At 39.4% G+C, this 27277-nt stretch overlaps 1 protein-coding gene across 1 annotated transcript in view; it reads left to right on the top strand.

Moving 5' to 3' along the window:
* Positions 1–27277, top strand: part of LOC140245343 (importin subunit beta-1-like) — a 40759-nt gene that overhangs the window by 7353 nt on the left and 6129 nt on the right. Inside the window, exons 2-20 of the mRNA XM_072324922.1 lie at positions 1275–1333; positions 4031–4213; positions 5177–5380; positions 6587–6663; positions 8875–8950; positions 10651–10800; positions 11422–11532; positions 13041–13142; positions 14780–14954; positions 15747–15991; positions 16686–16813; positions 17277–17424; positions 18249–18320; positions 20333–20480; positions 22096–22286; positions 23062–23205; positions 23751–23859; positions 25431–25545; positions 26442–26619. Coding sequence (XP_072181023.1) covers positions 1275–1333; positions 4031–4213; positions 5177–5380; positions 6587–6663; positions 8875–8950; positions 10651–10800; positions 11422–11532; positions 13041–13142; positions 14780–14954; positions 15747–15991; positions 16686–16813; positions 17277–17424; positions 18249–18320; positions 20333–20480; positions 22096–22286; positions 23062–23205; positions 23751–23859; positions 25431–25545; positions 26442–26610 — 2606 coding nt within the window. The 3' untranslated portion in view covers positions 26611–26619. The remainder of the gene's footprint in view (positions 1–1274; positions 1334–4030; positions 4214–5176; positions 5381–6586; positions 6664–8874; positions 8951–10650; positions 10801–11421; positions 11533–13040; positions 13143–14779; positions 14955–15746; positions 15992–16685; positions 16814–17276; positions 17425–18248; positions 18321–20332; positions 20481–22095; positions 22287–23061; positions 23206–23750; positions 23860–25430; positions 25546–26441; positions 26620–27277) is intronic.

Here is a 27277-nt window from a genome sequence, read left to right as displayed (position 1 = left end):
GGAAAGTACATTTTGTACATCGCACAATGGACTGTTCTCCGTGAACAATAAATATGACTCTGCTCCGGGGGACATTGGAGACCACAGACAGTGACAGACTCGTGTTTGTTTGCTTGATGATATGCTTCTCCATGTACATGTACAGCATGTAGGACATGATTTATGTGTAATCTTGTATACATTCATGTTTCAGTGAACTTTGAACTTTTACATATTCTTTCAATAATTACACATGACTTCAGGAGCTTTGAGAATAAAGCAAATCTTACCTTTAATAATATGTGATGTTAAACTTGAGCCCTGTTTCAAACGTCTGTATGCATCCATTGTACATACATGTAGTCATGCATCTGATAAAAAATGGATTTTAATGTGTAGCTTCAGTTCTGAAGTATGGTTGTATGGGTGAATACATCTTAAAGTACATTGATAACCATACTACATTTAGACTTGTACATCGGTATAATGTAAACAAGACTCTGGTTTCAGATCTAATCAGTGTTCCATGTTTATTGAAGGATGTGTATAATTTCACTTTCATTAGATGCCCCTTTTCAATATACAAGTGGGATTTTACGTGCTAATTGGTAAAGGCCAATCCTTTCCTTTATTCTTATATGACCTGTTATAAATTCAAAAAAAGTGGAATAAACCAGTGCAATGCATGTAGGGTCCAGTGTACTAAGGACCCACTTGCCTTGTGCCACTAGAACTACCTTTTTGGGGGGAAGAAAATGAATGGGCACATGCATGTTAACCCATCAAGTTTGGGGGAAGTTTTACTAAAGAAATGATCTCCTTGTCCTTTTGAAAGTTGGAAATTCTGAATTTAACCGCATACATATATTAAGAAGAGAAGTATTAAAATGGAAGCAGTGGATATTTTTGTTTAATCTGCACAAATCAGATGGGAAAGAAAAAAGATGATACACACACACAAATTTCCCAATTACTAGTCCTACATAGTTACACGGTCCTGTGCTTGATTGCTATTACATGGCAGTAGGGCAGCAGGGGTGGGGGGGGGGGGGGGGAGGGGGTGGGGGGGATCTGTTGTACTACCTACAGTAGCATGGTTTCTCTGTTGTTGTTGTAGTTGTTGGGATGGAGTTTGTGTACTCGGTTTCTGAGCGATAACTGATCAGGTATTGATTACAAATTTACATTGTTGATCATGTGTAACAGTGTAAAGAAGGGGGCATCATACAGCCAGGGTGCATTCATTGATTTGTGCTGCCGATTAAAGTTTCACACTTCTTCTTTCATGTTTGCAGATACCGCGGAGTTGGAACGTGCACAGAAATTCTTGGAGCAGGCAGCCAGCCGGGACCTGGTAAGGAAACAGCCCTGCCGAGCCCAACCCAGGGCGCGGAAAGGGGGCCACGTTATATATTTAGGGATGTTGGCATTTTCACTGCATGGTGAGCCACAAGTAGAAGCTTATACGTACCTGTGGTTGATTCCAGACGTTTTCAGAGGGACCTCAAACTGCAGATAGGGTGTAGTGCCAGCAATTGCTAGGAAAGTGAGCTGAACCTTAGTTCCAGCTGAGCATGTCAATGAGTGGGCCTCTTGAGACCATCAAATGTGATTAATTATTCATAATTCAGGAGAACGTTTACCTACAGCTGCGACTACTCCCAGTGAATACAATGTAATTCAGCACTGAAAGAATTCCCAAAATTCTCAAAAAGGCCGTTAACGATCGCCCGACACTGTACAGGCATGCTAACCTGGAAACATTGAAGTGCACATTACTTGAATATGAGACCATTCTGAAGCAAATTATTTTAATACAACAATAGATATATAATGTACTCTTAATTGAATCCCACAAGGATTGGAACGGTCATCCCCCTGCATTCCCTCTGATTCCCACTGATCAGTTACTAACCATCCCCTTTAATACAATGTACAAATGTATGAGTAAAATACATGTACGAACGTACAACGGATGTGTTGAGATGGATTCAGTATGTATGCCCTGCACAGATTCAAAAGTGAAACAATTTGTAGACAATATAGTATGTATGTAGAGTAAAGGTTTTGATAGAACTGAAGAGGCAAGTACAGTACATATGATACAAAATGTGTGCTAAAAGTCAGATTCTCACATGCCTTGAGGATAGAAACTGTGTAGAGTGTGTCAATACGCCTGATTATAAATAAATTCTGTAAAAGGGAAACACTAGGGTTGGAATACTACATTTCAAACTTCCACACAAACTCTCAAGCGAGGCAGCAATTTCAAGGATGCGACGGTAAAATTTTTTTGAATAATTTCTTATCTTTGTGTGGTGGCTACAAGGTATGACCCACCTTTTTATTAGGACCACTTTCTTTGTTTTGCTCTGTTTTTGGATATCTCAGCCATTTCAAAACTGATCTTCATCAAACAAAACATCTAAATCCTCTCAGATTGTATGCTCTTTAGTATTTCATATATAAGTGGTTTCTAATTATCTCCCCCCTCCCCCCCCCCCAAAAAAAAGAAAAAAAAATGACACCTGAATCCCCATCTCAGCCATAACTACACAACTAACAACTAATGTTGTATACTTACTATCCCTTTAAATGAGAGAAAGAGAGAGAGAGAGAAGGAGGAACTGAGTATTGTACATGTATGCATGCCTTAGGTTACGATGTATGCTAGCATAGCATTCTCAGACCTGATCGAGTAAAGTGATAGTGCTTGTGCGGTCTGGTTCTGTTCTGTTGATGATGAACTTGCCAGCACACAGTCATGAACTTTATGAGGGCATATTAATGGTGTATTTCTTTTTTTTTTTTTTCTTCTTTTGTGCTGTGCAACTTCCTGAAAAATGGAAAACCTCATTGACCACATTCCATTGGACCCAGTAAAAATGCTAAACGCACACACCATAGCCATAACGTGAATACATCACTGTATCATCGCAGAGTTTGTGGCCGTGGGCGGACAAACAGTCTACAAGTACAGTCACCGTCTGCTCAGTGCTTTGCAACACACATAATGTGTCATACATTGTAAAGTGTTGAATATATCTCAATGTGTCTTTGACATGTACATATATGTTGTATACCATACCCTATGTCCCCCCAAAAAATTACAACGGGACCCTCCGCAATGATATCTTTGCAAATAATGAATCAATCTAAATACAAATTCAGGGTATGAAACTATAACTCATTGCCCACAACTTACAGAAAACCCCATTCGATTTGCTTCAGTGGTCAAAGAGAAATGAGGAATTTTGTAGAGGATCTCAGGAATCTCTTCCCTCCAAGTTCTGTCCATTGTATTCACACACAAGAGCATCGAAGTGCTAAAATTGGAAGAATCAGACTCATGACATGCTTTACAACAATCTACATTTCTCTGTGACCAAATTGAATGGGGTTTTCTGCAAAATAGAGCTACACCATCTGTAAGATGTTATATTTTAAGACCCTGAAGTAGCATTTAGACCCTGAAGTAGCATTTAGACAGGTCAGTCATACTTTTGTATTTGGTGTTATCAATTTGAAAATCTGATTGTAATTTTTTGGGGGGACATACTGTATTGTGTACAATGCACACACTATAGATGAGGGCTCTACAAGCTGAGCTGTCAGAATTGTTTGAAATTTCCTTTGGCCTTGAAAAACCCATTTGCTGATTTGTGTTTGTCCTTGAGAAGTTTAATTCAATTTCACAGATCATGTAAGCCTGTGATTTTATGATATAAATCCAGTCATTGGGATTGTAGAGTGAAGGGATTTTTTCAATGTTATTTCATTGTTGAATACTCCAAGGTAAAAAAAAAATCACAACATTTTTTAACGATGCTCACATTTAGGGGTCTTTGGCAAAAATGGGACATATTAAGATTTACAGTACCACAGCGTTGGATTAGTTATTACAATGCCTGTGACATACATACATGTACATTTTGTATCCCTGATGATATTCGTCCGTCATGTGCCAACTGGGTGGGAGTCATTAATGTTCAGATTGATGTATTGGCTCACATGATACCCTCTTCCTGTGGTTCATCCTATGTTTATACAGCCCGGGTTCCTCAATCAACTGGCAGTGATTCTCGCAGATGCCAACAACGGCCAGGTAGCGCGGATCGCCGCTGGCCTGCAGCTGAAGAACGCCCTCACATCCAAAGACCCGACGGTGAAACTGGCCTACCAGCAGAGATGGCTCTCACTTTCCATGGACGTCAGGAACAATGTCAAACACCAGGTCAGTGACCTGTACCATCAGCTTAACCCGTTGAGGACGGACTGATTTTGCTACAACACGCATTTCCCATAGACACCTGCCCGAGTATACTCGGGACTCGTCCTCAACGGGTTAATACACATTATATAATGTGTAACTCTTCACTCCACTTAAAATGCAGTAGTCGTTGCCCACACTATGTCTTTTGCCTGGAATTAAATGTGCATAATGTATCTAGAGCTCTCTCTCTCTCTCAGACACACATACACTGACTGTAAAAGGGGAGTAGTATGAAACCTTGCCATGAAAGCTTGGAATGTGTCATGTTTTGTGTTGCAGTGGAAGACCCAGCACAGTGTACAGTCTTTCTGTGGTAAAAGTTGTGGAAACAAGTGACATTGTTCAGAATTGTGGTTGTGTTTTTTTAAATGTGTTGTTTTGTTATATTTTATATTGAGATGAAAGTCTATACGCAACTGGCTCCAATGGCACCCTTACCTTGCCCAGAGCTCATGGTTAATCACTATATTAACTGCATACCATAATTTTTAAGGAAATTTAAGTATTTAGTTGCAATGTAGCCAGAATATGTTTCTGGCTGGCTTTTGGACATGAGAGCTCTGAAGACTTTGTTCCAAACTCAGGAATTCATGAATGATTGTAGACAGTCCTCTTTCTAATCTTTGTTGGTCTATATAAAAGAAACCAAGCATTCAACAACAAAGAAAAAAAGAAGAAAAAAAAAAAAAAGTAGATGACTATATATTTTTTTTTTTTGGATAAAAATTGTCTAAATTTCATGCAGATTTTGTTAGCCTGTGTATCACAACACGAGTCATTTATTCGTTCACAATTTTTGAGTGACCAGCACACTAATGTTTCAACCTTGTGCAACAATGACTGAACTTGGAGAAAACGAAGACAAATTTATGCACTGTTGATGAGAGCATCAACCATCAGTCACACTCATCTTAATTTCTGTAGGTACTGTTAACACTCGGCACGGAGGAACACAGACCCAGCTCTGCGGCCCAGTGCATAGCTGGGATCGCCTGCGCAGAACTTCCCTCAGAGCTCTGGCCCGAACTAATACCACAGCTGGTCAACAACGTCCTCAACCCGGCCCAGGGCACCGAGCTTCTCAAGGAGAGCTCACTGGAAGGCATAGGCTACATCTGTCAGGATATAGTAAGTACTATTGTCTGGGGCATAGCACGCTACAAAGGGCATACGTACGTAGTACAGGGTAACACTTTGGATGTACAGTATAGAAAGCGTTAGCTTCCTGCGCTTGTCATAGTGCATTGCAAGAGGCATGTTTACATCTGTCAAGATGTCATAATTATTAGAGCCAGGGTTTTTGCTTGTGAAAGGGGGTATAAGAGGGTTTCAGATACATTTGCTGGCATACAAGAATAGCAAGTACTACTGTAAAATTTGTAATATTTTCATAAGGGTTAAATTTTTGTGAATTTCAAAAATCATTGTTGGGCTGCATATCTAATGACACAAAAATATCATGAACAGACAGGCTTTCGTGCACCTATGATAAGCCTCGTGTCAAATTGTGAAAACATCTTGTGAAAATATCTGTGACTTCCTTATTTGCTGAAATATCTGTACAGCTTCAATAGTGGTGCCCAGAATCTTCTTTGATTTGTGGGACAAATGGCTGTAGGGTACATCCCCCATGGCATTGGATAAGACATGTGGTTCACCTCTCATAATATGTATGCTCATGAGATGGGTGTTAGAGTGTGGCACTCTGGGTTTTTGAGGGATATCAGAAAAATCTGGTCAAAAGTTATGAACTTTTGAAGGCTGCTGCATCAGAAGACTACTACAGATCATGGCATCATAAATTGGAAATGATATAAAGAAACTGATGAAAATTCAGCATATTTTCACTTTTCTAGCATAATGAAAAAGCACTAGACCTACGTGTACCTCTGGGGTAGTAATAGAGCCCTTGACAAACATTAAACAAGTTAAGTGGTTGTGTACTTTTCATGTAAAAAAAATATTTTGTGGAATTTTCTTCATATTTTCTTTCTATCATTTTCCAATAACGACGTCATGATTAGCTGTCATCTTCTGATCCAGCGGTCTCATCACCAAAACTTTAAAAATTCATGACTTTTGATGGGACTGTCTATTTCCTCAAATTTTCCCTGATGTATTCTACTATAAATATTGCTGCATTTACTCAATCCGATTGCATGTTTGGGTTTCACTTCTCTTTAAGACTCTTTGCCTCCTGAAGTTTTAGACATAATCAACTTTTAGCGTTGTCTGCCAGTGAAATTTTAATCCCTGTTGGTAGTATTGCACCTCGTAAAAGTGACTACCTCAGATATATCAAGTTCTGATGATTGACTGTTTCCATCCAAACAGGAACTGAAATACGTCGCAGCCCATTCGAATGAAATCCTAACAGCCATTGTCCAGGGAATGAGAAAAGAAGAAGCAAAGTAAGCCCCGATTGTACTTTTAGTACTTGGGGATCTGTATATTTGTGGTTAACATCTGTATAAGTGCATGCTGAATCTGTAATTTTGAGTTTACACAGTCTATGCATATTCTGGATTTCGATATTTCAAATTGCTACCTGTTCTTTGTCTTATCATGGTTGCAGGGCCTCCAACCCCAATTTTTTAGGAGGCTCCAAGAAATCTTATCTCTTTAGGCTTCACACGAGAATCCTTCCTGATCTGGATATTGCCTCCCAAGTTATCATGCCTGTAGCACACAAATACGTATACCGTACATCCCCCCAAAAAATTACGTGACCCTCCGCAATGATGACTTCAAAAATAGTGAATCAATCCAAATATAATTTCAGGGTCTAAAACTATAACTTTATTTACCCACATCATACAGAAAACCACATCGGATTTGCTTCAGTGGTCAAAGAGAACTGAGGAGTTTTGTAGAGCATATCAGGAATCCCTTCCCTCCAAGTTCTGTCCACTGTGTTCACACATTAATATGTAGTTCCAATAGCATTCAAGTGCTGAACTTAGAAGAATCAGACCCATGACATGATTTACACAGATTTACAGCTCTCTGTGACTACTTTAATAACCAAATTGAATAGGGTTTTCTGCAAAATATAGCAAAGATATTATATTTTATATATATATATGCCCCCCCCCCTATATAACTTCTTTATTATATGATGTATGACTGTCATATTTGGCACGTGGGTAGAGCAACTCATACTCTACATGACACAACATTCAAAATTTTCCAAGGTCATCCACTGAGGGCGCTATTTACCAAAATATAAAGAGATACATAGGAAATATGCTAAAATCATGTTTTTTCTTTGTATTTCTTTATCCCCAGTATATATGTTTTTATTTTATATCAATCATTTTCATATTTACCACAAAGGAAAAGCAAGCCAACTTTCACTATTTGTTATGGTTGAAATTTCTTAAGGTCAACATGTGGGGGCGCTATTCATTACAATATGAAAAAATATATGAAACCTATCATGTATTGCTTGGAATGGGTACATAATATTGGCATCACATTTCATATTTCCAAAATATTGATATTTTGAGTTTGAAGATTGATAATATGATATACAAATGATATTACCGGCAAAGCTTGTGTGAAAATAACACAAAATAAAAGGGTAGTCTTTCGAAAATGCTGTATTTTCGATTATTTCTATTATATCTATTGTTTGATGCCTATGTCATATAAAAAATAAAGGAAATAATAAGAAGACCATTTCAGGGTAATGCACAACCATAATTACTTCACAATTTGGTCCTTCAGCAAATTACAGCCAAGAAAACCACCATTTCATCCATTATTATATTGTTAACTGAACTTGGAATGGAAAATCATGCAAAATCTGATGAACATGGTTGTCAGTTTATGGTTGCCATGGCAACTAACAATATTGGACATAGCTAAATTATACATCAAAATGTTTGCAATAAGATTTTAGGAAAAGTCACCAAATTTGGTTGAAATCGGGTGAAGAGTGTAGGAGTGGCAAACGAAAATATGGTAGGGGGGCACAATGTGCCCCCCCCCCCCCTTGGGCTTTATAGGGTTAAGACCCTGAAGTAGCATTTAGACAGTTTAATCATATTGGAAATTATAGATTCAAAAATCAAATTGTAATTTTTCTTGGACATACTGTATATCTCCCTGATTTGTTCTTTTGAATGTCCCAAATTTTTTATGTCTGAATACTGGTAGCCCTTGGAAAACTCACACTTTTCTGTCTTGCGTCTTCCAGACTTCACTCTCTATTCAAATATAGGCAGTTTAGCGTCTTGGTTAAATAGAAAAATGTCAGTTGATGAGAAAACAAACGTATTGCAAATGCTCTATCAGTTCTTGAATTTGTAAATACAGCATAGGTTATAAAAGTCATTGTATTGGATGATACATGTATTATGTGAGAGTGTCAAGATGTGTGTTGGTTAGAGCAAGGTATATTTTATTCATTGTTATTATTTTCCTTTTATGTGTAATCTGTTTTGAATGTAGCGTTCCTTGACAAGGGAAAGAAAAAGAAAAATGCAAGATTGAAGTAAAAGTTACAATGTATTGACCGTAACTTATATTTTAGTCGAAGTCGTAGAAGACCAGAAAAGAAATGTCGTCTTAGCAGTGAGATATGTTTTACTGACTGAATACTTCTATGTCTTTTCCAGCATGCACATCAAACTTGCTGCCACCACAGCCCTTCTGAACTCGCTAGAAATCACCAAAGCAAACTTTGAAAAAGCGGTAAGAATCGGCCAAAGAATGGGCCAAACTTTTGTGGGCAGAAGTGTAACGGAAACAATGTACCATAATTGTCAGCCCCATACTTTTGAGGGGATAGCTGCTGCTGCTAACAACAACAACAACAACAACAACAACAACAACAACAACAACAACAACAACAACAACAACAACAACAACAACAACAACAACAACAACAACAACAACAACAACAACAACAACAACAACAACAACAACAACAACAACAACAACAACAACAACAACAACACAGTACAACAATACAACAACAACAACAACAACAAGATGTTGTAAAGAACAACAGGAAAGACGAATGAATGAATGAACTGTTGCAGGACTGATCTATGTGAAAGTTGGGAGTGACAGGAAAGGGACAATTGAAACTTAGCAGGTGTGAGATTTGTGCCAGTCCGTAGAAAGGCACTTTCAGGTTGACACATTCTGAACCACCTGAGCTCATGGCATATTTTGTTGTCATTGTTAATTTTTTGTAGATCTCTGAAGATGCTGTCCTTGCATCTTTTGTGTTTATATTTAAAATCATGCATCAGTTTGTTGTAGACTTGTGTATTTTCACTTGTTGCATTTGGTAAATGCGAGCTAATGCATATTGCATATTCTCTGGACATACATGTAGCAACTGCAGCATCAAACTAAGTTGATACTAGGTAAGCCAGTGCTATTTAAGATAATTGCATGAACTACTCTGATTTTTTTTTTTCTTAACCCGTTGAGGACGAGTTCCGAGTGTACTTGGACAAGTGTCTATAGGAAATGCGTGTTGTAGCAAAATCAAACAGTCCTCAACAGGTTAAGATTATTGTTACAGTGTAATATCTTATTTTGACTTTGGTGTTTCCTTCTTCTCTTATGCCAAATTTATTAACCCGTTGAGGACGGTTTGATTTTGCTACAACACGCATTTCCCATAGACACCTGCCCGAGTATACTCGGGACTCGTCCTCAACGGGTTAAAGTGCTTGATTCATTAACTCTCCCAGGACCAACACATCACAGCTCCGTTGATATAGTGCAGGATGTAGTGGCTGGTGGTAACGGCAGGGTTAATGGGACTTTATACAACACCTAATGTGACATTTAGTTAAACGTTCCGTCGCATGCTCTGGCTGTCAGCCGTGCAATTTTGTTTGAGCAAAAATGGATAGCGCATGGCTAACATCACCCATTTCCATTGAGTCCTGTGCTTGAAAGTCAAGATTGACTTGGAAGTTTTTGTTCCATCGCACAGCTCTGATGCCACAATAAACAAACACTTGCCACGCGCACTGAACAATTACATGCGCGCTTACAGGCACATACTTTTGTCACTCATTTTTGTAAAGAACTTCGTTTCGTGTACGTACGTACACTGTGACTGCAACTGTGCGGCTACTTATTCGTCTTTCATGGAAAATGGTTGCCATTTCTGTGCTAATTTTAAGAATCTGTGTGGACCATATCTGTTGACGTTCAAGGTGTTGTATAAAACAAATAGTGTATGGTCTTTACTCCTGCAATGGAACAAGATTTCGCACTCGATGAAAGATGAGGCCCACTATCCAACTCGGCATCGCCTCTTTGAATAGAGCGCCTCTATCTTTCACCTCGTGCAAAATCTTGTACCATTGCACTCGTGACCATTCACTATTTGTATATTATTCTCCATCCCCTTCCCCCTTTTGCAGGGAGAGAGACACATAATCATGCAGGTGGTCTGTGAAGCCACGCAGGTGAAGGACACACAAGTCAAGGTGGCCGCCCTACAGTGCCTAGTCAAGATCATGTCGCTCTACTACGCACACATGGAACAGTACATGGGCCATGCCCTTTTCGCTGTAAGCAGACCTCGGTTTACATAACTTTCACTTTTACTTGACATATTGATAATAACAGTGATGACATCTGTAATGGTGATAGTATAATGATTACAGAAGTAATGATAGTGGTGTGGATGACAATGACAGTAAACAGAAACTAATATTAGTCTTTGTAGTTGTATTAGGAGAAGTAGTAGTGGTGGTAGTAGGTAGTAGTAGTGGTGGTGGTGGTAGTAGTAGTAGTAGTAGTAGCAGCAGCAGCAGCAGCAGCAACAGCAGCAGTAGAAGACGCACTTCTAGTAGAAATAGTATGAAGTATATCCTAACATTCCAATGTAGTATTGATATTTGTTCCAACTGATTGAGAAATAATTATTTTTTTGACCCATGATTTTTTTTTTTTTTAAATCATGGCTTCTCATCAAACAATGAATATTCTGTGCTTAGTATATGTTGAAAGGTGATTTTTAGTCAGTTTCAATTGAAAAAATTAACTCCAGAATTCATTAATTTGAATAGTAATAATTGTAATAGTAAAAAGTAATTATTAAAATTGTAGTAGTAGTTGTAGCTATCTGTAAGTCATCTCAGTATTGCTAGTTGTCAATTAATCATGGTTTCTTTTTCTGGTTACTCTAGATCACAATAGATGCAATGAAGAGTGATATCGATGAAGTTCGGCTGCAAGGAATCGAGTTCTGGTCAAATGTCTGCGATGAAGAAATGGATCTAGCAATTGAAGCATCAGAGGTGAGATAGCCCTAGAGCGTCTCCTTGTTTCATTTTCTGTTTGTTTATATTTCTCTCACTCCCGCTCTATCTCTGCATCGATATGTTCCTTTATCACTCTGTATATCCATTTCTTTATTTATCTCCATGTCTACTATTTCTATATATTTCTCTCCATTCCTGTCTCTCTGCATCAATATATTCCTCTATCTCTCTGTATCTCCTTCTCTTTATTTATCTTCATGTCTATCTCACTATGACATTATTTCTCTATTTCTATATATTTCTCTTTCCCTCTCTATCTCTGCATCGATATATTCCTCTATCTCTCTGTATCATCTTCTCTTTATTTATCTTCATATCTATCTCACTATGACATTATTTCTCAATTTCTATATATTTCTCTCTCCCTATCTATCTCTGCATCGATAAATATTTTTCTCTTCCTCTCTGTCTCTGCATCGATATATTCCTCTATCTCTCTGTATCTCCTCTTTATTTATCTTCATGTCTATCTCACTATGACATTATTTCTCTATTTCTATATATTTCTCTTTCCCTCTCTATCTCTGCATCGATATATTCCTCTATCTCTCTGTATCTCCTTCTCTTTATTTATCTTCATGTCTATCTCACTATGACATTATTTCTCTATTTCTATATATTTCTCTTTCCCTCTCTATCTCTGCATTGATATATTCCTCTATCTCTCTGTATCTCCTTCTCTTTATTTATCTTCATGTCTATCTCACTATGACATTATTTCTCTATTTCTATATATTTCTCTTTCCCTCTCTATCTCTGCATCGATATATTCCTCTATCTCTCTGTATCTCCTTCTCTTTATTTATCTTCATGTCTATCTCACTATGACATTATTTCTCTTTTTCTATATATTTCTCTCTTCCTCTCTGTTCCTGCATCGATATATTCCTCTATCTCTCTATATCTCCATTTCTTCAAATATCTTCATGTCCAGCTCACTATGGCATTATTTCTCTTTTTCTATATAATATTTCTCTGTCCCTCTATCTCTATATTGATATATTCCTCTATCCCTCTGTATCTCCATCTCTTTTACATTGATGGTGTTGTTTTGGTTGAAATGGGGAAATCAGATTTAACTCCTTGCAAGATAATTAGAAAACCACCTACATGTAGGAAATATTAAATAGCGTACAATTCTAAGAGGAATTTAAAGTTTATTTGATGAAAATTGGTTTTGAAATGGCTGAAATGTCAAAAACAAAAGTAAATCAACTGTAATCCTAATAAAAGGAAGGTTCCATCTTTTATTAGGACTTCATGCTTTTGCATAGCAGATTATTAGCTTTTGCAGTCAAGGGTAGAAATGTTTTTCAAGGAAGATGGTACAGCACGCCTGTATTAAATACACGCGATATCATGTAAAACTTTTTCCCCATCACTCATGACTTGAACTCATGTCTGATATTCAAGGATGAGGTAGGTGAAGTATTTTTGGCAGTCTTGTTACAACCTTTCTCCCCTTGCTGTGATCTGACCTTCAGGCAGAAGAGATGGGGAGACCGCCGGAAAACACAAGTAGATTTTATGCCAAGGGGGCGCTGGAGTACCTGGTGCAGATTCTTGTAATGACCTTGACATCGCAGGTAAGTTCAATGCACTGGCATGCTGACATTTCATACACACACACACACACACACACACACACACATGCACATACATATTGTACAGACATACAGACACGCATACAGCATAAGTCAGACCTGTCATTATTGCAGTCTTTCTCATTCCTCCCCCTAGTCCCTGTAAATCCTTGTCAGATTCGATATTGGATAAAAAAACAAAAACAAAACACTGAATCTAGTTGATAGTGAACTGCAGATTCAGTGAGAAATTTTCACTTGTACATTCCATGGTCAGAAAGATATTGATTCTGTCTTACCTACTAATTATGCCTTTAGGCTTCCCATGCATAAAGGCCAGTTACATACATACCTTGTACATTTTTTTTTTTTTATTCCCAGAACATTTTGGTCATGATGTGATACAGAGCTCCAAAATCAACCTAATTCCCCCTAAAGGGGCCGGGCTTTTTTGGCTATGCTCAGACCAGGGGGTGGGGGGGGGATGGATTCCGCCCCTCCCCCCCCCCCCCCCGAGATCTCGGCCATCGGTGGTGCGATCGCGATGAAATTTGGCATGCGTGAGACCCGCGTCATAATCTACAATACTGTGTCATAAGATTTTTTGAAATAAGCAATTTCTAATTTTAATTAATTAATTATGCAAATTAAGCTCAAGATCATATTTTAGCCTAATTAAAAGAATTGAGAGTCTAATTTTTGATCTGTAAATCTGTTTTGGCATATTCAACAATTGTACATCACAAAAACTTCCAAAACTCATTTCAATTCTTATTTATTTTATTGTTTTCAGAATTTCTTATGTATTTCCTTGTTTTTCAACTTTTGTTTTTTCTTTTTTTTTATTGGAAATTGTCACTGACCACTTTTCTACCATGATTAGCACAAAACTAATCAATAAAAGTGATTTATTGTAAAAATAATCAGGTTTTATGACTTTCATGACAGAGCACTGTTTTCCATAGGAAATGTACACAAAATCACAAAATTGTGCCCATTTTGGGGCGATATTCCGTACAAAAATGGGCGTGGCTTCGCAAAAGTATGCACGGATGTCATAAATTTGGTCTCAAAAGTTGCGCAAGACTTGAACAAACAAAGTCAAGAAGCCTCGCGACGAGGCCTTCTCGCGTTACAGAATTATAGCACGAAACGTTGAGGGGGGGCGGATTCCGCCCCCCCCCCCCCCCCGGCCCTTTTAGGGTTAATACGCTGTGTGAAGTTCTGTATGTGTTCCAACAAGAGCTTTAGAGTGTCCCCCATTTGAGGAATTTTTGTGGCTTTACCTATAGGATGTAAGACAATATCTTGCTGATAAAGTTGGACATTTTGGCGCATTTCCCGCAACCAGAAATCAGCGCGAAAATAAGAACACACACATAGTTCTGCCTGTCATATGTTCCACTAATACATGTCTTGATTCCGCGGAATTAAAAACACGCGAAATTCATCTCGCCCAGCCAAGCATGAAAAAATACTTGCATGAAGATAACCACTTTTACAGTAGCTGTTTGGAAGCTCTCTGACTTTTATGTGTGAATCGTGGCAACCCCATTGTGATGTCATAATTAATGCTGTTCGACCCTCTTTGATGGATTCTCCTTTGATGTATCCACTCCACCCCCGGTTTCCCCATACAGCAAGACGAAAATGACGATGAGGACGAGTGGAATCCGTGCAAAGCTGCCGGTGTTTGCCTCATGCTTCTCGCCAACTGCTGCGAGAACGACATTGTCTCCCATGCCGTCCCCTTCATCACGCAGCATATCAGGTCGGAGAACTGGCAGTACAGGGATGCGGCCGTGATGGCTTTCGGTGAGTACCGTTGCCGGTCCGTACCGTTAAAAATACAGTAAGGTTCGGTGCAATTCATTCATTGCCGTGTAATCGGCGAGAGAGAGGTGAAATTGCGCAATTCATATTTCACAGACCTGTCATTGCACTGTTCCCCAAAACAGTAGATTCAGAAGGAGAACGGCTATGTTTGGACGTAGCAAAAATGAGTGAATGTGTTTAAATTTAGTTCTTTAGATATTTATGTTCTTTTTTTTTTTCATGTTTAGACGAGATGGGCAGGAACTTGCATAGAAATGTGCTCCATTTCGCCTAGAATAGGTGTTAAAGTAACATCAAAACATTTTATATTTTGTCTCAGATTTGAAACAGAATGCAGTGTTGTATACCTGACGCTATTGTAATGTCACGTAGCAGTTACAAAAGATTAAAAAAAAATTTGAGTAAAATTTGTTTAATCATTGTCAAGCTATATAAGAGCAGTGCAGAGAGCAATGACAAAAATGCTGTGCTTGTGCCAGTTATCCCTCACAAGGGTAAACAAATTGTTTATAGTTTATTTTCGCATTTCTCATTGAAAAATTATGTTGGAATAGTAAACATTTTGAGTGATGATTCTCAGTTTTCTCTTCTTTTTTTTGTGTGATATGCTGAAAAGCACATTAATCTTGCCCGTCACTGTTTCAGAGCTATTTTAAAGGCTATTTTTATTTTATTTTATTTTATTTTTGTCATTACTATTAAGTAGTCTAAGCTAAAAACCAATCAGCAAGAAGTTTTCAAGCCCCTGGATTTCTTCATCCCCATCTCCAGGTTCCATCTTGGAGGGCCCAGACGAGACCCTCCTCAACCCACTGGTTGTGGAGGCCTTCCCCATCCTCATCGACCTGCTGCGCGACACCTGCGTTGTCGTGCGGGACACGGTCGCCTGGACGCTTGGCCGCATCTGCGAGCTCCTGCCGCAGGCCGTGCTGGGCCAGCCGTACTTTGACAATCTCCTCATCGCGCTCATGGACGGACTGGCGGAGGAACCGCGGGTGGCGGCCAATGTTTGCTGGGTAAGGAATATCCACTCCACCTACCCACAAGGCACTACATTTGGGGCTGCCATCGCTGCTGGGAATATGGTGTAAACGTAGCATTAGTCCCGACTCACGAACGTAAAAGAACCCAGTAATTCAATCAAAGCAAAGTGTAGGGTGCTAGCCCGCTGGAGTGGTCCACCTACCTACCCACCCACACAAGAAAAACAAGCGAATTATAGTGACCCCTCCTGGCTCGCCCGAGATGACTAGTAATAGTCAGCAAATGCTATCGACCAAACACAAGCAGTGTAAACAGGAAAAAGGAGAATTTAGGGGCAGGATGTGGACCTTGAATGTAGTAACTCTGTGAGAACACATATGTCTCAAAGGCAGTGTACCCACTGCCTCAAGTTAGAGTTTGCCAACATAGACTGAAAACTGACATTGACGTGACTTGCCGTTTTATCATCGTATTGACCTTTGACTTTGACTAGTTGTTGCAATTTTCCATAAGATTAACACCTAAAACATCCAGATTCTTGAATTTGGGTTGAATGCCTTGTGTGTGTGTCTGGCACTCTGCTGTGATTCAAATTAACTAAACAGGTAGCGAAACAGAATGAAACAAATAGAGGAAAAGGTCATACGATTTTCATTGAAACTGAAAGGGGCGCGCAGAGAGCTGTTTTGACATTTGTTTGTTTGTTTGTTTGTTTTCGCCGTGTAGGCATTTTCCAGTCTGGCAGAGAACGCATACGAGTCGGCAGCAACAGATAACGACAAAGAGCCTGATACTTATCCTTTGTCCAGCGCTTTCAACCTCATTGTCCAGAAACTCCTACACACCACAGACAGGTGAGTAATGACTTCCTATATAAAACTGTTAAAAGCGAAAATTTTTGCAGAAGTACCTTTTTATGCTTGGCAGGGAGATGGTGTTTTTGTATGTCCTTATTTGCGTGGAATCAAAATAAAGTAGTGGTAATGCACAAGAAATGTTACATCTTTATATTCTTGCGCTAGTTTGTCAGTGCCGAAATGTGTGAAAATTTCCACACTGCAACAGTTTGTACGTCACGGTCACTGGTCATTGGTCACTGCACTCATCCCTGTTAAAAAACAAACAAAGAAAACACATCTCTGGTCATTACTTACGCTAGTGATGTCCAGTGATAGCGTAATTTTGCTGGAAGATGGAATACTCTAAACAATATAAGGAAATACATTGTATGCAATTTATAGACGAAGGTGTTGGAAGAAGTGCAGGTGTGTTTTACAGAACTGAAGGTTATTGCCATTCCGTCTCTTTCTGCTGCAGGCCGGATGCCCACCAGGCCAACTTGCGCAGTGCTGCGTACGAGGCACTGATGGAGATGGTCAAGAACTCGGCCACCGACTGCTACAACCACGTCAAGGAAACCACGTCCATCATCCTGCAGAGGATACAGCTCATCTTGCAGATGGAGGTTAATGAACTTTGAACTCTAATTTCTTCATTTCTGACTATCCCTTTCGCCGTATGAGAAATGCATAGGAAAACATGATGTTCGGGAAAATGTAACAACAGAGAACAAGCAGTGTAAACAAGAATAAACCCCTCTCTAACTCTCCAAGCCTCACCCAATTGGAGTCTCCCTTCTCTATTATCTGTAACTGTATTAGTTCTTAACCCTTCTCAGGCCTTCATCCTCTTTCCCTCACCTGACCCCTCTCCCTCCTTGTCCCCTCCCCCTCTCTCTTGCCCACTTCTTCTCCGCCTCCCCCTCTGTCCTCTCAAACCTCTCTAACCCTCATTAGTAGTAGTAATAGCTCTCATACCCACCCACCCCACTTGAACAGAGAGTCAGATTTCTCTGAAAGTTTAGGGAGCTTGCGATAGAGAGTTGCTCATTCCACACACAATTGTGCATCTCCCAATCATATTTTAATTGTTTTCTAGGCTTCATTTTATTTATGATTATCTTCGATCAGCTCCCTCATTCCAAGCATAGTCATTCTCTTTTGAATCATATTTTGTTTTTGTTTTTTTCAGGCATTGTTATTTGAGTTGTGATTATTTTTTATCAGCTCGCTCATTCTGAGTGTAATGTTGTTTTTTTTCTCTAAAACATGTTTTTGTTGTTTTTTAGGCATCTTCATTTGATTATCTTCGATCACCTTGCTCATTCCAAGCATAGTTGTTCTTCTCTGATTCAAATTCACATTGTTGTTGTTGTTTTTTTAAGCTTCTTTGTTTGAGTTGTAATTATCTTTGATCAGCTCTCATGTGTATTCATTTTCTGCTCCCCAGTCACATGTACAGACAGCATCAGACAGAACCCAGTACAACGACCTACAGAGCCTTCTCTGTGCCACGTTACAGGTGAGCTCTTTGCATGTTTGTCTTCATATGAGTGTTTCTCATTTGGTGCGACTTCCTCATCCTTGTCTTGTCTTACCGAAGATGCCCACAATCAACAGGTTGAGTATTGTGGCACAAGAGATGTAGACCAAGCTTGACCTGTCCAGCATTGAACTAAGCTGCTATTTGAATACACTTTACAAATTCTTTTTTTATGCCTCCGCCACGAAGTGCAGAGACTCCAACTCTCCCATTTTCGACGGGAGATCTCCCGCCGAAAGCCCATTTTTGCAAAATCTCCCGTTCTCCCGTTTGAGATCTAATTTCTCCCGCCCTGGCTCTTTGTCTCCCGTTGGAAGGGATTTCTTACTTATTTCTATGGTATGTTGAAAAAATAAGCCTTAGATAGCACAAGAGAGCATCTAGAACCCTAGGAACTTCGCGCTTCGCACACATCAAGTTGGAGACTCCTGTTTGCTAGGGGTTTCAGGCGGGAGAATCTCCAGATCAGAAGGTGCTTTGGCTTGGAGTCTCTGGAAGTGGTGCCGGAGGCATTATGTTTTCGGGTTGTCCGTCCGTCTGTACGTACGTCCGTCCGCATTCGTTTATGCGATAACTTGAGAAATATTGACTGGAATTTTACCAAACTTGGTTCAAGTATAGAGTATGATGGGGCAATTATTTGATTAGATTTTGGGTGAAATCGGCCAAAGGTCAAAGGTCAAGGTCAAATCATGAAATTGTATCCGTTTACGTGATAACTCCAGACTGGATCGAGCAAATTTCACCAAACTTTGTCCGAGGATGATGTATGATAAGTCAATTACATGATTAGTTTTTTAGTGAAATCGGACAGAGGTCAAAGGTCAAAGATCAAGGTCAAATCCTAAAATTTATCTGTTTATGTGATAACTCAAAACTGGATGAAGCAGCTTTCACCAAACTTGGTCCAAGGATGATGTATGATGGGACAATTAGTTGAGGAGATTTTAGTGACACTGGTACGTAAAAGGTCAAAAGTCAAAAGGTCAAGGTCAAATGCTAAAAATGTTGCTATTTCCCCCATATCTATGCAATACCCGAAGGTATTTTATTGAAACTTAGTGTAGACATGTACTACTGCGTAAAGATTCTCCAGAGAGAGTTTCATGTCATAAGGTCAAAGGTCAAAAGGTCAGAGGTTGGGTGAAAATGTTGCAATTTCACTTTTCTCGCAAATGGTTCAATGTATCTTCATGGAACTTGGTACATATGCATGTACTGACTGGCAGGGATTATCTAGGGAATTTAGAGGTCATGGGTCAATAGCCAGGGGTCAAAGGTCAAGGTCAACTCCTCAAAATTTTACTGTTTTATATACTAGTATATGCAATGCTTGCATTATTAGTTTTAAAACTTAATATAGGATATACATGTACTACCTAATGGAGATTATCTGGGAAATTTCCAGCCAGAAGGTCAAAGGTTAAGGGTCTAAGGTCAGGTTTAGATTTAAAAAAAAAAAAATCTATTTTGTACTGTAATTACACTCTTTCTTCATACCTTGAAAATTACTTAATGCATAAACTTATAACAGGGTCGATCAGAAGTCAAGTAAAAATCCTCATTTCCCCAAATATGTGTACCTGCACTCTCAGACAATTATAGGAAACCCAGTTTGAGGAAAGTGAACATTCAAGACATTTCTGACAAACCTGTCATATCAATATTTTGCCAGTTATGTGAAACTGTCATCACACATTGTGAAGACATTGTACTATACACCTATTGGGAGAATCATGCATTATGGTGGAGGCATCAGTCGCCATAGCGACATTTCTAGTTTTTTCTTGTAAAAAAAAGGCCCAATGATGGTTGGTTATTTGCTGACCCTTGATATAAATACATCTGTACGTCAAAAGGTTGGCGCAGCCACTACTTCCTCTGGAAAGCAGTTCCAGTCCTTTATGGTCCTCCAAAGTTGAAAGGTATTGGCGGGCTTGTTGGCTGATCTGTTGATCCTGCCTGACCCCTCCCAATTTTTTTTCTCGCAGAGTGTTCTAAGGAAAATGAAGCGCGAGGATGCGGTACGGATTTCAGACGACGTCATGAACGCGCTCCTGCGGATGTTCGACAACACGAGCGGAAAGTCAGGAGGCGTGCAAGAGGACGCCCTCCTCGCTGTAGGAACACTCGTGGAAGGTGAGTGCTGCCCTCGTGGAGGAAACCGTGATACCATGTTGACCTAGTCATCCCCTTTTGCTGTCTTTTTATGCCTCGGCTAAAATTTCACCATTTCCCCTACATAGTATATTATACCCTGCAATGCTCGCATATATTTTCACGATACATAGTATATAATGTGACCTGCTACAACAAAAGGATCCTAAAGTCGAGGAGGTTGATTTTCTAAAAATGACATGACATTATTCCTCTCCTCTTCCGCTTTAATTTCATACACTGATAACACGACTCATAAAAGTATTCAGTTGCAGAGATATGAACGATTTTATAAGATTATGTTGAGTGGTCTAAGAAATCAGCATTTCAAGAAAACTGCCTTCAAAGTTTTCCTTCCCACGCAATCATGATCAAGGGGAGGTAAGACAGTTTCCCCCTCTTGACAATAGAATGTACATGTATGCTCCTATAGCAACCTCCGCGATATTCATTTAACCCTAAAAAGACTCGACATTTCGCGCGATTACTCTGCAACACGCAATGCTCTCGCCGCGATGCTCTATGACTTTTTTCTTTCAAGTTTCCCGCACATTTTGACGCCAAATTTGTGACGCCCGGGGGTACGGTTCTGAAGTTACATAACTTTTTGTACATGCATGTGAGACCGAAAATGGCTCAAAAATGTGATTTTGTGTACAAAGTCAATGCAAATTGAGTTTTTTCACATGGTTCATATAAATATGCTTATTTTTACTCTCAATGGCTAAAATTTATTTGTTTTAGTAGTATTATGCTTCAAAAAGTGTCTGCCACAAATTTTGTTTTAAAAAAAAGCAAAAACAAAAGGTCGAAAAAACAAAGAAATACATAAGAAATTCATAAAACAATAAAAATAAATAAGAAATTAATTTTGATACCGAATTTTTTTTCAAGTACATTTGCGAAGAATGCCACAAAGAATAATTAAACCAAAAATGAGCACTTTTGGAGCTTTATTTACTGATTTAGATCAAAGAGTCTGATTTCTCGCATAAATTAGCATAATTAATCAAAATAAAATAAAATAAGACTATTTTGGAAAATTTACATATACGATCTTGTAGATTACATCGCACACTACCATTGTGCAAATTTCCGCGGCGATCGCGCAATCCACGGCCGAGATCTCAAGGGGGGCCCTTTAGGCCCCCCCCCCCCCCCGTCTTTCGAGCTACCAAAATAGCCCAGTCTTTTTAGGTTAAGCTTAGCGCCAGCAGTCTACCCAAGACCAATCAGTAACCAGAATGCCACGTACTCACCAATAAGATTGCTCCCTCGCTGCTAAGAGTAGAGTCTACCTGCGGCGCTAACTCCAAGTCTCGGACACATTTCTGTTTCATTAAAAGTCGGAAAATCATGGCCCAGAAGAAAACACTATTTTCTTGCCTTTCCTTCGGTCATTTTGCTTCAAAATTTCGGCCGTTGATAGAAGACAAATATCAGACCAGATTTACTGTAAACTCTTCATGTTTGCTTTACATCTGTCTTTAATTCCACATTCATCATTAAATCTTTCGTGATGTGATGTTAATGCATATCACTCTACTAATCAAATATTGAATTGCCACCCCCTCTACCCAAATCCCTATGTTGCCAGTTCTGGGTATGGAATTCATGCAGTACATGGAGCACTTCACACCGTACCTATACCTTGGCCTGAAGAACTACCAGGAGTACCAGGTCTGCCTCGCTGCTGTCGGGCTCGTTGGTGACATCTGCCGCGGCCTCAACAAGGAGGTCCTTCCATACTGCCCTCAGATCATGACTCTCCTCATAGAAAACATCCAGGTAATAGTCTCCCCTTACTGCCCACAGATCATGACCCTCCTCATAGAAAACATCTAGGTAACGGTCTTCCCTTACTGCCGACACATCATGACCCTCCTTGTAGAAATCATTCTGGCATTCACTATATGGAATGTATTCTCTATTACCTCCCTTGATACTTTTGGTATTGTCCCTCAACCATGTGAAATGGAAATTGAAGTAAATTGTATGCTCCAATTATTATGATCCCTGATAATTCTTTAAGAGCAGATGGTAGCTTTGATTCATACAGCAATTTTTGCAAGTGAGACTGGCCACTTAGTATCATTAGATAAATGAATCAGCCTATGCATTGTGTGTGCTTTCCAAACTGTTCCAACTGCATTTTTGCCGATTTGCTATTAAATTGATCAGTGCTAGTTTGATATTACCCTATTCTTTAGACCTCAGTATGTTCCTCATTGAAGACATTGCCTTTTACAGTGTATTGCTCAGAAGCATACATTGTGAGCCGGCTTTCGAACCCAGTTGTGTGTGATAAGGAGGCCTTCATTTTCCACTGGGACCTCGCACTTGGATGATGTGATGATACCTTGACTTTTGACTCGCCAAACCTTCCAAACCTTTTGATAACCTCAATTTTAAATTGTATTTCAAAAGAAATCTCTATTTTTAAGCCCCAGGCTTTCACAGGTTTTCCTCCTCCAACTCACACGTCTCTGTAAAAAATTCTAATATGATTTTATGAAATAGATAAATTGACCTGAACTGAATTGAATTCAATCAAATCTTCCAGAACGAAAACGTGCACAGAACAGTCAAGCCCCAGATCCTGTCCGTGTTCGGCGACATTGCCCTCGCCATCGGCCCGGAGTTCCAACACTATCTCAACGTCGTCCTCGTCACACTGCAGCATGCCTCTATGGCGGAGATTGAAAAGGTGAGGGTCGGAATAGACACAAGTGCCTTATTATTGTTTGTAGGGGGTTGCCCCCGGCCAGTAAGAGCTGAAGAAGTCTGCTGCTGATTCTTCAAGGCATGCTACTCATACTTTGCTGCTTGTGAACTTTGAAAATACTTGAATACCAAATTGTGTTGTGGTCTCAAAAGCGTGACTAATTCTTGCCCAATATTGCACCGTTTGTGGGAAAGCCAGTCTTGGGGACTCCAGTAAACTGCGTGGGATGCGGTAGCATTTCCCTGATTCTGCTGTAGGACCTCTTGCTACATGTACTTGCATTTAATGATGCTGCCTTTGTTCCACCAAAGCAGTATAAATTTGTACTGAGAGTGGGCACCCTTGAAACCAAGAGCTGTGTAATTGTTGCAGCATGGATATTGGTAAGAAATGCCAGTAACACTCACAAGCTCATTAATCCTTCCCATTTTCGTAAAGTTTCCAGATGTTTGTTAAAAAGATACCCCCAAAATTGATTTTGGAGTAATCGAATTGACCCCATGCAATCGTCTGTGGTCACATTTTAGACGGATTTCGACATGATCGACTACCTGAACGAGCTGCGAGAAGGGTGTCTTGAGGCGTACACCGGCATCGTCCAGGGGCTCAAAGGCGATGACAAAATCGTCTCCAGCAGTAAGTGAAGTGTAGGGGAATGTCCTCATATTGAGGGGCTGAAATCCATCCACAATCAATTTTTGTCAGGTTTTGTTATATCTGGGTTCCGTTTGATAAAACTTGTTACCAGTAACAACTGCCACATTTCTATGACAAATTTGCTCTCAGCCAATCAGATGTAAGGATTTCACTATCTTGTAACAGCTGTTGTAATGTATTATTGATAACAAATTTTATGAAACGGGGCCCTGATCTTGTTCTAACAAGGTTCACTGTACCAGCGTACTCTTGATCTTGGTTGTTCGCAGTAGGTACATACTTGTTTATACACCCCTCCTATTTTCTGGAAATATTTATTTTGTCTGGGTTTTTGTTGATGACTTGATTCTGAAATACTATATCGGGGCTTTAACCCGTTAAAGGTAGGGAATCCCATTTGCATGCCTTAAATGAAGAGTTGTATAAATACAGTGGTATGTTGAAGAGAGTATCATTTTAGAAAGTCCCATAAAGTATTGAAAGTGGAAGGTAACATTTAGTACATTTTTATTGACCGTTAGATTTTGAATTGAATTTTTTTCGGGGCTCACCGTAAATTCCAGTACATTACTAGGCTACCTTTGCAGACCCATGCACTGCATGTGTGTCCATCATGTATATTTTGTGAAGAAAGTTCGTCAAAACTTACAAACATTTCTATATACATTCTTGCCTCACACTCTATATGTTATTACATCAGCTCTTATACTTTTAGATTTGTGTTTATAGATAAAAGATACAGAAGACTGCAACAAAAAGGCTTAAGTGTGACTGACACACAGAACTACTGAGTCGTTGAGTTTTGTGCATTATTCAAATTGTAGATAACTGTTGACTTCCAAATTTCTCAGCAGTGGCTTAAACAAGTCCCCTGAGGTACATATTTAATGTTTTGCTGCATTTTGGGAGGTCTGTAAAAGGTATCCCCTACCTTTAAGGACGGACTGATTTTGCTACAACACGCATTTCCCATAGACACCTGCCCGAGTATACTCGGGACTCGTCCTCAACGGGATAACAAGTGTGGAAAGATTCTCTGAGATATTCTAGTTTTCCACATCTCGATTACAAAGGTGTATTTTTTACACAGGCTGAAAAAACAACAACAGATGACCCCCCCAAAAAAATGCTGATGGCTTCCCTGACATAGCAGTAGTAGCAGTGGAATTGTGTAGTGAGAACTTTTGCATTGCCTACTGTACACCGTACAGAGCTGCCAACTAGTACTGATTTTCAGTAATTTCTACTGAAATTGGACAAGAATACTGAAGGTTACAAGCAAATTACTGATTTTAGAAATCATTGTCTATGATAAATTCTATAACACTGTTAAGGATTACTGATTTTCACTCAAAAAAGGTGCAAATTACTGATTTTCAGCCATCATAGTACTGAAAGGCTTTTACAAAAGTTGGCAGCTCTGACCGTAGCATGTTACAGGTCATGAGTGTACAATATCATTCAAATTGAATATTGTGAATATCTATGTTATTTTGCAGATGAGACTGAACTTGCGCTATGTAATGATATCTGTTTGTCTCCCTCTTTAGATGAAGTCAAACTAGTGTTTCCTCAGGTATCGCACATGGTCAGCTTCATTGAGCGGCTGGCAGCAGACGAGGACCACACGGACAGCAACGTGGCCGCCTGCGCTGGGCTAATAGGGTGAGTCTGCATCAGCCTATGGGGAATTAATACATTGGCCTATGCATTTCGTTCAATATGTGACCCGCTACAACAAAGGGATCCAAACGTTGAGGGAGGTCGATTTTCTGAAAATGACATTAATATTCCCTTACTCTTCCGTTTTCATGTCATATGTAACACGACTCATTAAAGTATTCGGTTGTGGAGATATTGATGATTTTTATGAGACCACGTTGAGTGGTCTAGGAAATCAGCGTTTCTTTCCGACGCAATCATGATCAAGGGGAGGTAAGACAGTTTTATACCTCCTGACAACAGAAGTCCACTCATAGCAACCTCTGCCATGTTCACTCAAGCTTAGCCCCAGTGGTCTACGCATGACCAATCAGTAACCAGGATGACACACACTGATCAACAAGATCACTCCCTCGTTTCTAGGGGCGGAGACTATCTGCAGCACTAAATCCAAATATTTAGACACATTTCTCTTCTGCTGAAAGTCGGAAAATCATGGCCAAGAAAAATAATTGCCTTTCCGTTGATCATTTAGCTTTGAAATTTCGGCAGATGATAGACGAAACATTAGACTACAACATTATGCCATCAACGGGAATTAGGCGGTTTTGCCCGATTTTGGTGATCTGACTTCAGGCTCTATTTTCTAGGCTCGGCCGTCGGTGACTTTCAGATCCTTTTGTTGCGGCAGGTCACATAATTATACTCTGGTATCAAATGGTAAAAATTGAGCGGACAACAATATGCTTACTTAATGCGCCGCTAAACCTCCTACAGTGTATATAGATGATAATTTCGTATTTTGGTTTGAACTGTAAATATTGTTTGCTTTGTTGGCGTGGGTGACATCCAAACTAACATATCATTTTGTCTCTCTCGTTTCCATACCCACCCATCAGTGACCTCTGCACAGCCTTCGGCGTCGAAATGCTGCCCTTCCTTGAACGCCAAACAGTGGCTGATCTGCTGACGGAGGGTCGGAGGTCAAAGGTCATGAAGACAAAGACGCTGGCCACCTGGGCCACCAAGGAGATCAAGAAGTTGAAAACTGGGGACAAAAGTCAATGAGAACAATAGGTAAAAAGGATAGCTACAACATTTTTTATATTTTATATTAATTAATATGCGTGAAATCATAAATTTTGCTCTTATTCACAAAATAAAGCTAATGGCATCCTAGTTTTAGATGACATTATTCCTTGTAGCATTCCTAACAAGGTACTTGAAAAAAAATTTGGTATCAAAGTTCATTTCTTATGCATTTTGTTGTTTTATGAATTTTTATGTATTTCCTTGTTTTTCAACCTTCTGTTTTTTTTCTTTTTTTCACAAAATTTATTGCAAAACCTATTTTAAGCATAATCATGCAAAATTTAATTGATTTCAGCCATTTAAAGTGAAAATAATCATCCTTTTGAATAAGTGAAGAAAACTCTATTTGCATTAACTTTGTACACAAAATCACATTTTTGAGCCATTTTTGGTCTGACAAGCATGTAAAAAATGTCGTGCAGCGTCGTAACGGTATCTCCGAATTTCGCGAAAATGGTGTCATAAGATGTGCAAGACTTGAAAGTAAAAAGTCAGCAAACGGCGCAATAAAAAAAATTTGAGCAGCAGAATGGTCGCAGAAAATGTCGAGGGGGGGCTTGATTCAAACCCCCCCGACGTAATAAGCTAGATGCGAAACTTTTTTACAAGATCATGAGAGTCCATCATGCCATTTTCAAATTTT

Source organism: Diadema setosum, chromosome 22 (assembly GCF_964275005.1).
Source record: "Diadema setosum chromosome 22, eeDiaSeto1, whole genome shotgun sequence".
In the NCBI taxonomy this organism is placed as follows: Eukaryota; Metazoa; Echinodermata; class Echinoidea; order Diadematoida; family Diadematidae; genus Diadema; species Diadema setosum.
This window is presented reverse-complemented; position numbering and strand designations above follow the sequence as displayed.